The sequence below is a fragment of the Gracilinanus agilis genome, chromosome 1, assembly GCF_016433145.1.
Source record: "Gracilinanus agilis isolate LMUSP501 chromosome 1, AgileGrace, whole genome shotgun sequence".
NCBI classification, from domain to species: Eukaryota; Metazoa; Chordata; class Mammalia; order Didelphimorphia; family Didelphidae; genus Gracilinanus; species Gracilinanus agilis.
In genome coordinates this window covers 77,371,671-77,385,691 of record NC_058130.1, presented here as the reverse complement: position 1 = coordinate 77,385,691, position 14,021 = coordinate 77,371,671, and the positions used below count along the sequence as shown (strand labels likewise).

The following is a 14,021-nucleotide window of genomic DNA, read 5'->3' as shown; positions in this document are numbered from 1 at the left end:
AATCTCATGAGTCTGACATAGAAAGAAGTGCTATGTTTGCTGGCACATGGGGGAGGTTTTGCTAGAGGCTGGAGTGGAGATGACCTTTCCCAAATCACACATTGGTATTTCAAGGGTTCATGATTTCATCAGTGTGGACACTCTCTTCACCAATGTTAATTATTACCTTTCTGCAGTTCAGTAGTCTTCATGAGTTATTGTGGCTTTAAAAAAAAAAAAACATCACTTGGAAGCCCACCTGATGAGATTTTTCCCAATTTTGCTGAGTAATTTAGTGCTCAGATAGCTAACAGTCTATCCATCACAAGACGGATACTTCAAGTCTTTGGAAATGACCAAACCTCGAACTTCCCTGGAATTGCTTTCAAGAACCCAGGACCATTTCTATGCCAAGATGCAGAGGGGTCTTGTTGGAGGTCCAGAGGTTATAAATAAAATTTCTGAGCTATGAGGGGACACTGGAGATTATCTAGTGCAACTTTCTCTTTTGAAACTTAAGTCACAAAGTTGAAGTCAATTGTCCAAGATCACACAGTTAAATCAGTAGCTCAGTGTTCAGACCCATGCTCATTTTTCCAAATTACATCTTTTTCACATAGAGATTTATTGCTGTATGATTTCGCCTCCTAGGCTCAGGATTACAGGCAGTGAACCTATAATAGAATTGTTGCCAGCAGCCCTGACAAGCCATGATCTACTATCCCCAGACAAATCCAAAGACCAAGCAAAATCTCATCTATTTCCTGGTAAATTGCAAGAAAACTGGATTTTTAGAATTTTAAAAGAATTCTCTTAATACTTCAGCTAAATAAAGTCCTTTTCTTCCCTGTGCATGATGAATGCTGCATAATTATTATGAATAATGCTAAAAAATGATGTAGGACTAGAGGTATGGCATACTTCACACACTGTCGGACAGTATTGGCTGGTTTTGCTCAAGTACTTTTTCCCTTCTGTTGTTTTTATTTTGTTACAAGAGGTGGCTCAAAAGGTAGGGGAGGAGGAGTAATATTCAGAAATAAAGGTAATGTATTAACAAAAGCAATTAGTGAATGAGTATGTGTCTGTGTGGAATACTGCTGAAAGAATATTATCTCTTTAGAAAGGAATAAAAAAACTACATGCCAAGATATTTGCTGGGTGTGTGACCCAAGGTAAATCATTTATCCATTCAGACTCAGTTTACTTCTCTGTAAAATGGAAATAAATGAGGAAACTTCCTTCACAGGTTGTTGTGAGGTTCAAATAAGGTAATAAAATCCCTTGTAATACCTCCGTTCTCCCTTAAAAATACAAGTGACTTAAACAGACTTCAATTTCCAACATAGAGAAAACCAGATGTCAAAATAAAACTCCGAAGAATTATTCATCTCTTTTACTTCTAATTCAAAATGAAGGTAGTCGATGACCAAGGACACCTTCCTCAGAGTTCCTTCTGTCACAAATCAGTATAGGATTGCAAGATGGTATGTTCATAGAACAAAGGTGTTTTTTTTCCCATTTGTAATCCAAACAAAGTAAGACAATAATGTGCTCCTTCATTATTATCAGTATATAAATATTGTCTTTCATCCCAACCAGCTGTTATCACTTTAGCTAAACATTTCCTCTGGCCATCCAAAACCTCTTTCCTCTAACATCTGCAACATTAACTTTCTAATACTGTTTTTGCTCTCTCAACTGAGGCTTTTGAATGAATAAACAAAGTATTAAAGACTGTTTCCAGGCTTTCTGAGATACTTAGTCTAAGTGGCCTATTCAATAACTGCCTCAGACCCAAAGGCCAAAAATGCTGTGCCTGAGTGGCTGCAAATTTATTATACAACATACAAACAGAATCTTTTAACATGACTCCACGAAGTCCATGAAGTTCTTAAAATACAGGCTGATTCAAGCTAGACCACAGGATCTAGAGATTTAGGGGACTTCAGGAGCTATCAAGTCCAATTCTTTCATTTTACAAATGGGGAAACTGAGGCCCAAAGAAGCTAAGTCACTCCTTTGAAAGAGATCAGTGGTACAGGAAAAAACCTGGCCAGGAAAAAACCTATCTTCTGCAAGAGACTGCTCTCTCTCTCTTCTCTCTCTCTCCCTCTCTTCTTCCTCTCTCCCTCCCTCCCTCCACACACACACACACACCCCTGAATTTCCCCACGTCAAACAGGGAGCTCAGCAAATCTTGGACACAAGACAACGGCCAACAAACCACATAGAAGCTTTGGAGAGGCTGCACCATAGCCCTTCACACCGTCTATACAGCAGCTGAACTAACCAACCGGTGGTTTAGCTACTCTTCATCTCTTTCTTAAACTTAGCTCATCTATCCATGCTTACTTGGAGTTCTTTGGGATCCTCCTACCAAGTCATGGCTCTTTCTCACTTCAAATTACCTCAACCTCCCAAAGAATGAAATCTACTTGAGGATGGGAACTATTTTTCATTTTTGCCTTTGTAGTCCAAGGACCTAGCATCTTCATGCAATTAGTAGGGACTTAATTGTTTGGTAAATTAAACAGAAAAATTTCCTTCCTCTATTAGATAATAAACTCCTTGAGAGCAGGTTCAGTCTTAGTTAATAATTATTTATCACTTTACAGTCTACAAATCCCTGTCAAAGGGGAAAGACTTATCCCCTTTTTTGGCTTCAGAAAACTGAGCCACAGCTAAGCATTATATCAGGCACCAGAGAAACTGGATTTGAATTCAGGCTAAGCCCTTTACTAGCCTTTATGACCTTGAAAAGTCACTGAATTTAAGGCTTTTCTTGGGTTTTAATTTCAATATGCATAAATGAAAGGAAATTCATCCTAACTCTAAAGGGTAAGATGTAAACCCTAAATCTTCTAATTCCAAATCCCAGTGTTTTTATCCACTACACCTCAGATAATTTGTAAGGGAATCCAATCTAAAAATGCTAAAAATGTAAAGGATGGCAAAATGAATTTTTATCTTACTCAGATTGCAAGTTGGGTGGTGGATACCCCTAAACTTCTACTAATGAATATTAAAATCAGGAAAACTCTTTTAGAAGGAGTAAGCCAAAGTTTTCAAGGGAAGGAAGGTGAAAGATAAACCTCACTGAGTAGGCAATATTTAGGGTAATATTCAGAACAAAGCAGAATTTCATCCAGGAGGACATTCAGCACATGGTGATATTATCACTGGAAGCATGAGCAGGTGTAGTGATCTGCTTAGCTATGGTGTATGTAGATATTCCTGTGAAACTGAACCTAGTCAAAGGAAAGTTTTCAAAGTAAACATTTTTACATTAAAGGCTTTAGGTATACATTATGTGTGAGAGCCATGTTGACATCTCTAGCTTTATAGACAATTTTAAAATTCTAAGACCATCAAGGTCAGCTTCACTTACTTTCACTGGTATCCAAAGAATGTGATACACAAGATGGAGAAAAATAAATGTCATTTAATGAGGAGAGGACTAAAGCAGAAGAAAGCAGGGACGCCAAAATACCTTTTGAAAAAGACACTTGTATGACAGACCTAACCTGACTCAAAACAACCAAATGCCCACCAACTGTCCCCTCTTAGAACCTGGTTTGGATCATTTGATTGAACAAATTGTGGTATGTATTCTCAATCAAGAACTCAAAAGCAATAGCCCTAACATTTTCACATGCATCAAACTAATCATTCCTATAATTTGTTGATCAAGGGCTTCTTTTTTTTTTTTTTTTTTTTTTTGGTTTAGTTTTAGGAAGACTTTTTTTTAAATTTTTGATCAAGGGCTTCTGAAACAGATTCATAGTGATGAAAGATTTCTGAGCTCATCAAAAAAAAAAAAAAAAGACACCAAAAAAAACCACACCACCACAAATTAAGTAGTAAGGCTGCTGAAGGGCAGACAAAAGTTGCCTAACCTATTCTAGAGATAATTAATTCTACAAAAGAGAAGGCTCTTTGCCCACAGTACAGATCATGTTATCCTGAGAAGTCCAGGAATTGGGAATGAGGTCTGACAAATGTCAATTTCCTCCTCTGTGCTGAAAAAGTTGGACCAGGTAGGTCTTTCAGATATCTTCTAGTCTGAAACTGTGATTGATAATAAAAGACCAGGATTTTTTTTTTGGCATTAAATAAAATCAGTTCTTATTTCCTGATTTATCCTCTCTTGAGATTCAATTTCATCATTAAGAAAAAAAATCAGAATAGCTTATTTTGGCTACATCATTTCATTGCTCATCTAAATGAGCAATTTAGATTTTAGAGAATTCATAAGATGAATTATTATCCTTCTGAGCTATGTGACCCTGGGCAAATTCACACAACCCCCAATGCCTAGCCCTTATTGTCCTTCTGCTTTAGAACTAATACACAATATTGATTCTAAGATGGAAGGTAAGAGTTTAAAAAAATGAATTATTACTAGTCAATTAGTTAAATGCCTAAAAATATGTGCTAAAAATATAAAAAGTTAAATAAACCTCTAAGTTGATATTCTAATGGAGCAAGACAACAAGTACCAGGGAAGGCTGCTATTTCTTTAAACAATTATTGACTCATGAAGACTCTCTCATATTTTCCTAATTTAAGTTGTTTTATGTTTAGAACATACTGTAGTTACTTCTCCTTTAAAGAATCAAGGAAGAAAATTTTGAAAACACCTCAAAAGAGCCATTTCTTCAATCACTTTCAGAATACCTATTATACATTGTTTCTGCTAGACATAACTCAGGCAACAACTTTCTTTCCTTAAAAACAGAATCTGCATAAATTAAATGGCCATTCATTTTATCCTTACACTCCTCTCATACAGTTATTGTCCTGAACGTTCTTGGAGTATAATGAGGAAGTATGGAAAACAAACTCCGACCTAGACAAACTGAGAGGCGTCTGGTTTCCTCATCTTCCACCATTTCCCTCTCAAACAGGTATTACTCCTTTCTTAGTTCCATTAAGTTCTTCCCAGTTGACAAGGTGTCTTTATGCAGACATAATACACCAGCTATAATTCACCTATTTCTTTATGCTCCTCTTGAATGCTACCCTGGACTCTGTCTGGCTCCACAAAGTTGTGTATCTTCTGACCCTGACTAAATGGAAACAAGAGCATCAGATTACTTTTTTTCCCCAGAGCAAGGAGAAAACAATGGGGCCCAAAGTCTTGTACATGTTAAAATCTTACATCACTATTGTAAATTTAAAGGCCTCAGCTCTGGATTTAGAATTGCTTAGAAGAGGAAATGTAATCATGACCTCTGGTATCAAGGAGACAAAGTTAACCTTCCATTAAACTAGACTCACACTTTATAGAGAACAGCAAAAGTCAGAATGAGATCTTTGGCTCTTTCCAAAATCAAATGAAAATTTTTTTAAAACATAGCCCTCACAATTGGCTTTTAGTTTACAGAACCCACCCTTCCCTTACAAACATTGAAGTTCCCAGCCTCCCCCCACCAGCTAATGATCTCATGTGCAGCTTTAGGAGTCAGAATTCCTGGTTCTTACCAACCTGCTTCCAAAATAAGAGAGCGTGTTTTGTTTTTTTTTAAATTCCTCAATAGCCTGGAGGTCTAGATAATATTTTAATGGCCTTATTTTGGGATGAGGAACTTTGTAAACAACTTAAGTGACACAACCATAGACAGCTCGTCTGTATACTTATTGAAAACAGAAGGTCACTAGGGAGCTAGAAATCCCAGATGGAGCTGACGCATGTGCCAAAGTCAGGAAGCAAAGCCAAGTCTGGCTCCCTGACAAGAAACACTTACTTTGGCCTCTAAGTTTTGATAATGCCCTCAAATGGTGATGTTACTTTTTCTGTGGGAAGGGGGGGACTGAGAATGGGAGAAATATCTGTAGACAGGTGAAAGATGACGGGGAATTCCCATCTCCTCAAGAGCTTGAGAACCTGGAGCCAAAATTAACTCAGGAAAGACAGAAAGCACTGTTCCTGTCCTATGGAACATAGAGAACTTTGTGGATATTGATCTGAAGTTGTAAATAATGTTCTAGTGGATAATAAGAAAAGTTGGGGAAGGGCAAGGGACAACAATAAAATAATGGTTTCTAGTAGTTGAAATTATGCATTTTTTTATTCTGCTCTTGTTCAAGGAGGGAAAAAAGAATTAAGGACTTCTGAATATTTGATTAAGAAAAGCAAAATATGCACTATTAGTAGAGGTAAGAGTTTAAGTCCAATTTTGAAGGGGAAAAAAAGGATAAATAGAAATGCTCGGAGATAATGTTTCCCCTTTCATGGGAAGTTTTAATTCATTAAGAATGTCTCAAATACAGTTCTGAACCAACAGCATTTCATTTTCCTATTGAGAGCACAAATCAGCAGGAAGTCTGTCACTTGAAGATCTCAACAACTGAGAAAGTACGCCAGGGCTGGAATGCTGCATAACAGGAGAGGGAAACAGGCCTGATAGCATCTAACATCAAAAATAAATGAACATTTACTATTTTAAGGTAATTCATCATGGTGTGAAAGTTAAATGAGCCCTGGAAGACCAGTCAGTCATCCTAATCACCTCATTTTACAGATAAGGAAACTGAGGTGCAGGTTTGGTTTTTTTTTTGGGGGGGAGGTAGTGTCAATGATTTGTCCAAGGTCACATAGCTCATTACTTACTAGCAGAGCAGAGGCTAGAATCCAGGCTGCCTTGATAACATTATCTCAGCTCTTCACCCAAAATAGGTTTATTTAGTAGTCACCTTGAACAGGAATAGGCTCCTATTGGCTTGTATGCTATTTCTCCAGGAATTCACCAGCCAAACTAATAGAGTATTCTGTTTATGATCCAAATAAGCTTAAAGCTCAACCGTTAATTTACTTATAAAAATTTTTTTCTTTATTTTATTCTAGTAACAAATTAACACATAAGTTTTCCATGATTAGTTACTTCAAATTTTAAACCCTGACTCTTGGGGCAGCTAGATAGCTCAGTGGATTGAGAGCCAGGTCTAGAGACGAGAGGGTTCAAATCTGACTTTAGTCACTTCCTAGCTGTGTGACCCTGGGCAAGTCACAACCCCCATTGCCTAGCCCTTGCCTTCTTCTGCCTTGGAACCAATAGTTATTATCAATTCTAAGATAAAAGTTAAAAAACAAAAACAAAAACAAGCACGGCTCTCAACTTCAGATCCTGATTCTGTAGAAAAATGGATGTTCCCTTTCTCTATAAGTTGCCATCAATTTTGCCTCTAAGATGACTTTCTGTCTGCTCGGTTTGTCTTGTCCATACTTCCTTACTTGCAAACTGTCAATCCATTAGAATAGAGACTTCTTGAAGACTTGTCTCTCTTTGTATCTGCTGGGCTTATTAGCACAGTGCCTGGCATATAGAAAAGGCTTAATAGACACTTGCTGGTGATTCACCAGGAATAATTAATTCATCAGTCCATAAGCATTTATTTAAGCCTTACTACATGGCAAGCACAATGTGTTTACTTATATTTTGAAATTTGAAATTTAAAATTTTTCCTCCAACGAACAAATATCTATTTTCTTTTCCTTGTTTCATTTTACTCCTATGGTAAAAGAAAGAAAAACAAAACCCTATTTAACAAATATGTGTAGTCAAGCAAAATAAATTCCCATATTGGTATCCATAAAAATATACTATAACGTGATTCTATCCGTCTCTGTCATTAAGTGGGTAACGTGTTTCTTCATGAGTCCTCTTAAATTATGGTTGGTTAACTGTTGAAAAGAGTTACTAAACCTTTCAAAGTTGTTTGTCTTTACTACATTATTATTATTATTATTATATAAACTGTTCTCCTAGTTCTGATCACTTAACTCTGCATCAATTGATATAAGGCTTCCCCAGTTTTTTTCTGAAACTGTCCTCTTTATCACTTCTTAAAGCTCAATAATATTCTATTCATTTATATACCATCATTTGTTCGGTCATTCCCCCAAATGATGGGAATTCTTTCAGTTGCGAGTCCTTTGCCACTATGAAAAAAAAAAAAGCAGCTATCATTATTTTTACACGAATCTATTTTCCTCCTCCTGTGATCTTTTTTTTGGGGGGTACAGACCTAATACGGCTGTCACTAGATCAAAGTAACTCTGAGGGGCACAGTTCATATTGCTTTCCTCAATGGCTAGACCTAAGGAAATCACATTCCATTGGAGGAAATACTATACACAAATCAGAATGTGTAAAATAAGTACAGAATAGATGAAAGTTAAGCTTAGAGAAGCTGGGAAGTCCAGGAAAAGCCTCTTGGAAAAGATGGCACTTGAACTGAGTCTTAAAGGAAGCCATGAGAGTCTTAAGAGTTGCTGGTTGAGAAGGAGAAGATGCCTGACATGGAGATTAATGCAGTGTAAATTCGTGGAGAGCAGAGATGGGTGTCCTATGTGAGGCAAGCAGGCCAGGGCAGTAGGAGCCAGTTATGCAGAAACTTTGATATAAGAGAATAATATATATAAGATATAAAAGAAATTTTGATCCTAGGGCAACAGGGAGCCACTGGAATTTAGGGGGAAGAGTGGTAACATGGTCTGACCTAAGCTTTAGCCATATTCCATTGGCAGCTAATCAGATGATGGATTGGAGTAGGAAGAGTCTTAAGGTAACAAGACTAATTAGAAAGTTTTATGATAATTTAGTTAAGAAGTGATGAAGGTCTGACCTCCGGCAATGGCTGAGTGAGTGATGACAAGGGGACAGAATCAAGACATGTGAAGTCAGAGTAAACTAGTATTTATTAAGTGCCTGCAGATACAAATAAAGGCTGGGAGTACCTGCTCTCAAGAAGCTTAGCATCTAAGCGAAGGGTAGAAATGGCAAGATTTGGTAAAAGACTGGAATATACAGGGTGAGTGAAAGAGAGGAATTAATGACAGCGCTGAGGCTGCAAGCCTGGTGACTGGGAGAATGGTGGTACCCTTGAAAATAACAGGTAAGTGGGAATGACAAACGAGGGTTTGGGGAAAAGAGATGATGAGTTCTGTTTTGGACAGGAGTTTAAGATGTCTATGGGACATTTAGCTTATGATCTCCAAGAGGCAGTTGGAAATGAGGGCCTGAATCTCAGGATAAAGTTATGGGCCATATAGTTAGGGGAATAGAGCTCTGAAATAAATGAGGTTGGGGAGCTGATAAGATCAACAAGTGAGAAAATACAGAAAGAAAAAATGACCAGGACAGACTCTAGAGCCTTAAAGGACATCTACATTTTGTGCGCATGAACCAAAACAAACTTTAGCCTCTCTCAAATATCTAAACTGGGCAACTTTAAATAGTATTTCAAACTCAAAAATTTTTGCAGTGTTAAAAAATAAAAAGCCATTCCTAAGGGGGAACTCTCCACATTTTGCTAGGTTGGTTCTCCAAAACAAAGGAGCAGAGATTTTGAGTTGGATGGGATCTTCTTTCCATCTAAAGACCTAGGGAGATTTAATAAACTGCCCAAGGCGACACAGGTAGGTAGCAGAGCTGGGATCCCAGCCCAAGAAGCCCAAATCCTCTGGTTCCAAATCTGAGGCACTTTCCACTACACCACACCCTCACACAGACTCCAGTGCCAGGTCCATGGCTAAATCCTTTCCAACTTTTTTTTTTTTTTAGATTTATTGACATATTTTGTTTTTAAGCTACAAACATTTATATTTTGGTAAGACCTGACCTGGCTTGTGCTTCGTTGACATGGACTTTGACACCTCGGGATCACCTCCCTGCTATGGATAGGTCATCATCAGAGAGGATAACTTTGGTGGAGAGGCAAAGCCCTCGGACTTAAAAAGAACATAAATACCATTCCCACACTACAACAAGCTTGTTTTACTTTAAACATGAAGATAATTCAACTTAATGTAATGTCTTTTATTAGTTTAATAATCATAATTTTTATTATAAGTATGCTTCCCCATTTTTTTTTCATTCCCAGAATAGCTGACATCCCTAGTTTCCATAATTTGCTGATTATCAACCTCTTCTAGCAAAACTTCTTGGGTGTATTTCTTGATGAGAAATGTAAATTTTCAAATTGAGATGCAAAGGAGATAGGGGCAGTATAACACTTATCTAGCATTTCGGAGGCTGGGGGAGTCTATATTTTTTTAGACTGAAATATAGGGGGCACCTAGATGACTCAGCGGATTGAGAGGAAGGCCTAAAGAGGGGAGATCCTGGGTCAAATCTGGTCTAGATACCTCCTAGCTGTGTGACCCTGTGCAAGTCACCTAACCTCCATTGCCTAGTCCTTACCACTCTTCTGCCTTGGAACTGATACTTAGTACTAATTCTAAGTCAGAAGGTAAGGTTTTATGTTTTTTTTAATGACTAAAATGGCCATCAGGACCTCAGTTGCCATCTGATCTTATTTATAAGCCATAAAAACTGAGCCTCCAAATCCACAACAAGCCCTCCCAACGAAGGTTATCCAGTCCCATCCTGAAAACTTTTAGACGAGGCAGCAGCCTTTCCACTAAATGTAGCCTGGAAATTCACGTTAAAGAGAGGGACAAGAGTTAAACCAGCTAGAATAAAGGCCTCAAGAGCTAATAGAAGAGTAAGGTGCATGAGAGTGGACTTTGTGCCCTCGACTTAAGTTAATCAGAAACATTTTATGCTTACTTCCTAGATTTTGGCTATGTTTTAGATAATTGAGGTTGCCAGAGAATGACCTTTGAAATTAAACAGTTTGCCCAGAAGTCTGCCATAAGATCTAGTGAGAAGAATCATTCTAAACTCTAATTGTTCCATATGGTGCTGCAGAAACATAATCTAACTTTCAAATGATTAACAGTCTCTTTTATTGTGGTCTACATTCAATTTCTAAAACGTGTCTGTTATTTATTTATTCACAATAACCTCGAAATGGGTTTGACAGGCACAAGGGATAGGAAAGACTGCCTGAACTTCAGAGGAGGGAAACTGAGTCTCCAAGAGATTAAATGACAAGTCCAAGGTGACACAGAAAAGCCTCTGAGCAGCCCTAGCGAGTAGGTACTACAGATATTATAATTCCCATTTGGAAGATGAAAAAATAGAAATAGAAAATTCAAGACCTCACATCTCATGAGCCCTGGGCCAGGGGAGCCTTCTTCCTTCTCATTGTATAATACTGTCTTTTTTTCTTGAGGGCAGAAGTAAACTAAAGAATGCACACAGTATGGATACAATATACATATACTTTCAAATTTTTGCTTTTCTCTATATGTTCATATGGTATGCTCTCTCTGTCTCCTCTCTCTGTCTCTGTCTCTCTTTATTTATGTCTCCCCCAACCTCTCTTTTCTCTCTCTCTCTCTCTCTCTCTCTCTCTCTCTCTCTCTCTCCTTCCCTCCCTCCCTCTATGTCTCCTGCCACACATCTCTTCTCTCTCTCTGTCTCCTCTCTCTTTCCCTCCCTCCCTCCTATCTCTCTCTCCCTCTTCCTTTTCCTTCTCTTCCCTTCCCTTCTCTCTCTCTCTCTCCCCCTCCCTCTCATTATGTCTCCCCACATCTCTCTTCTCTCTCTCTGTCTTTCTTTTCTCCCAGAAATGGACTGTGATTTCACTAGGGCTGTGGAAACATTTCCTCTACCAATGGATATTACTTTTAGAAAGTTGCACAGGAAGTTTCAGGTAACTAAAACTTTTTTTTTAAATGTAAAAAATAGCAAAATTTTTTACATTTATTTTATAATCTATATAAATTGTACTTATGTTATCATTAATTGTAGAGAGCTCCTAGTGAGAATCTTTCTTACTGAGGTACCTTCTAAGAAATAGATAATTAAAAAAAAACCCTTATCTTCTCTCTTAAAATCAATATTAAGTATTGATTCCAAGACAGAAGAGCGGTAAGGGATAGACAATGAGGATTGTGACTTGCTCAGGGTCACACAGCTAGGACGTGTCTGAGGCCATATTTGAACCCAGTACTTCCTGTTTCTACACCTAGCTCTTCATCTACTAAGCCATCTAACTGTCCCTGAAACATATCATCTTAGAAAACTGAATAAGACACTAAGCAGTTAAGTGGCTTGCTTTGGGTCAACATATCCAGTTTGTAGGATAGACAGAACTTGAATCCAAGTCTTTCTGACTCTGAATTCTGCTCCTATCCATGACAGACTCCTTCCCACTGTAAAAAACTCTTAATTGTATATGTTTATCTATATATGGATGTATTCAGGGAAAAAAAACTAATTTTTCCTTCCCTTTCCTTTTCCCCAAAATTAATTATATTAATATGTAATCTATAAAAATAGTTAATAACCAAACTAATCACAATTCCACAAAAAATAATTATTGGCACCAAACAGAAGTACAAAAATGACTCACCTGCTTACTAGCTGGTTGATTCTGAGGTAAAGAGCTTGTGGTGAGAACAGAATTGGTGGGACTGCAAAGGTCAGGAAATGGATTTGGTATGGCGGGCAGAGACGAGGTTCTAAATTGCTGGTCTTCTTCCTGAAGGCGTCTGGAGCCAAAAGCAAAAGTTTACATTAACACCCAAACATCTGAGTCCTCTGAGAAGCAAGGCTTACCCCCCCCCCCATCTCCCCACCCACTGGGAAACAAGTCACAGACACATAGACACACACTCATCGCTGTCCCTTCCATCCCAGCCCTCTCATCTCCTGTTCCAAACATTCTGATCTCCCCTCCAGCCTCCCACCACATTCCTTGCCCTCAGGCCATTCATTTAGGCAATTTGCCTCCACTTTTATGGAGGTGACCCCAGCTTAAACAACAGCCCTCCTTTTCATAAAAACGTTTTTATGGATGTTGCTGCCATACTTTTATGGATAGAGTCTGAGGAGCTGAGTGTTAACTGCTCAGGGAATGTCTATCTCTGCTCAGAGTGCCCAGAGAATTCTTTCTTGAGGAGTTTAGGAGAGACTGTACAGTTACGTGGCACGGAGTTACGTTTGGAAGATACTGCAATTAACTCTCATAACAGAATGAATCTGGGAGGGATTTAGATAACTTATTTTTTGAAAGAGTTTTGATAAGCGTTTTAAGAGAACTGAGTTAAATAAACTCTTCTGTTCAAAAGACACACTGAGTAGAGGAAGCTATCTCAGTAGATTGAGAGTCAGGTCTAGAGATGGGAAGTCCTGGGTTCAAATATGACCTCAGATTCTTCCTTGCTGTGTGACCCTAGGCAAGTCATTTAACCCCCATTGTGTAACCCTTACTACTCCTTCTGCCTTAGAACCAATACATAGTATTGATTCTAAGTTGAAAGGTAAGGGTTTAAAAAAAGAAAGAAGTAGTGAGGAGAATTAGAAAGCCTGGAATTTAAGAATACCTTGAAGGATCAAGTTATATATTTTTTCCATCCACAATATAAAGAAATAGGATAAAAATTGTGATTTCAAAGTAAAATTATAACAATTTCTTTTCACCAGTTGATCCATCTAGTCCTTCTAGACTCAAGCTACTACCCTGAGAAAACTCAGCCCTGGTCTGTGGTTGAGATGTTTTGGAGTAGTCAAAAGTTATAATCCATTCATACAGAGGTAACTGGCTTTTGACCTTTTCCACAGCCTAACTCTGAGCTCCCAAGTCCAAGTGATCCATCAGTCTCCGTCTCCTTCAGCAGCAGAGATGACAGGTGTGTGTCACTTTGCCTTATTCAATAATTATATCTCAAAAAAAACCCAGTTGCCTTTATAATGTTATACTTTTTATTTTATAAATATAAAAAACATATTCTGATAGAGTCCATAAACTTCGACAAATTGCCAAAAGAATGACCAAAAAAAGATAAAAAGAAAAAAGGTTAAGATGAAGATTGCAGACTAAGAGAAGAGAGAAGGCTTATATTCTCTTTATTTGGGGAACAAGAGGACTCTCTACTCCTGTCAAAGAGAAGTACTTAATGTTCCTCAGTTTCTTTGCATACTCTTCCAACTCTGGATTTATGTGCACGCGATTTCCCTCAGGACTGGAATGGATTGCTCAACCTCCTTTGACTTTCAACAATTCTAATGTAATTAGACATCTCCCGTATCTGTCCATTTTTGGAGACTGTGATCTCCCAAGTCTATAATGAACTCCTTTCTCTGCCTGAAACCTTTGAGTACCAGACAACTTCTCTATGAAGT

At 38.0% G+C, this 14,021-nt stretch overlaps 1 protein-coding gene across 2 annotated transcripts in view; it reads right to left on the bottom strand.

Annotated features, from left to right (window-relative positions):
• Positions 1–14,021, bottom strand: part of GRB10 (growth factor receptor bound protein 10) — a 217,748-nt gene that overhangs the window by 87,642 nt on the left and 116,085 nt on the right. For both annotated transcript variants that reach the window (XM_044671364.1, XM_044671442.1), the window contains exon 5: positions 12,250–12,388. In XM_044671364.1, the coding sequence (XP_044527299.1) occupies positions 12,250–12,388 (139 nt within the window). The remainder of the gene's footprint in view (positions 1–12,249; positions 12,389–14,021) is intronic.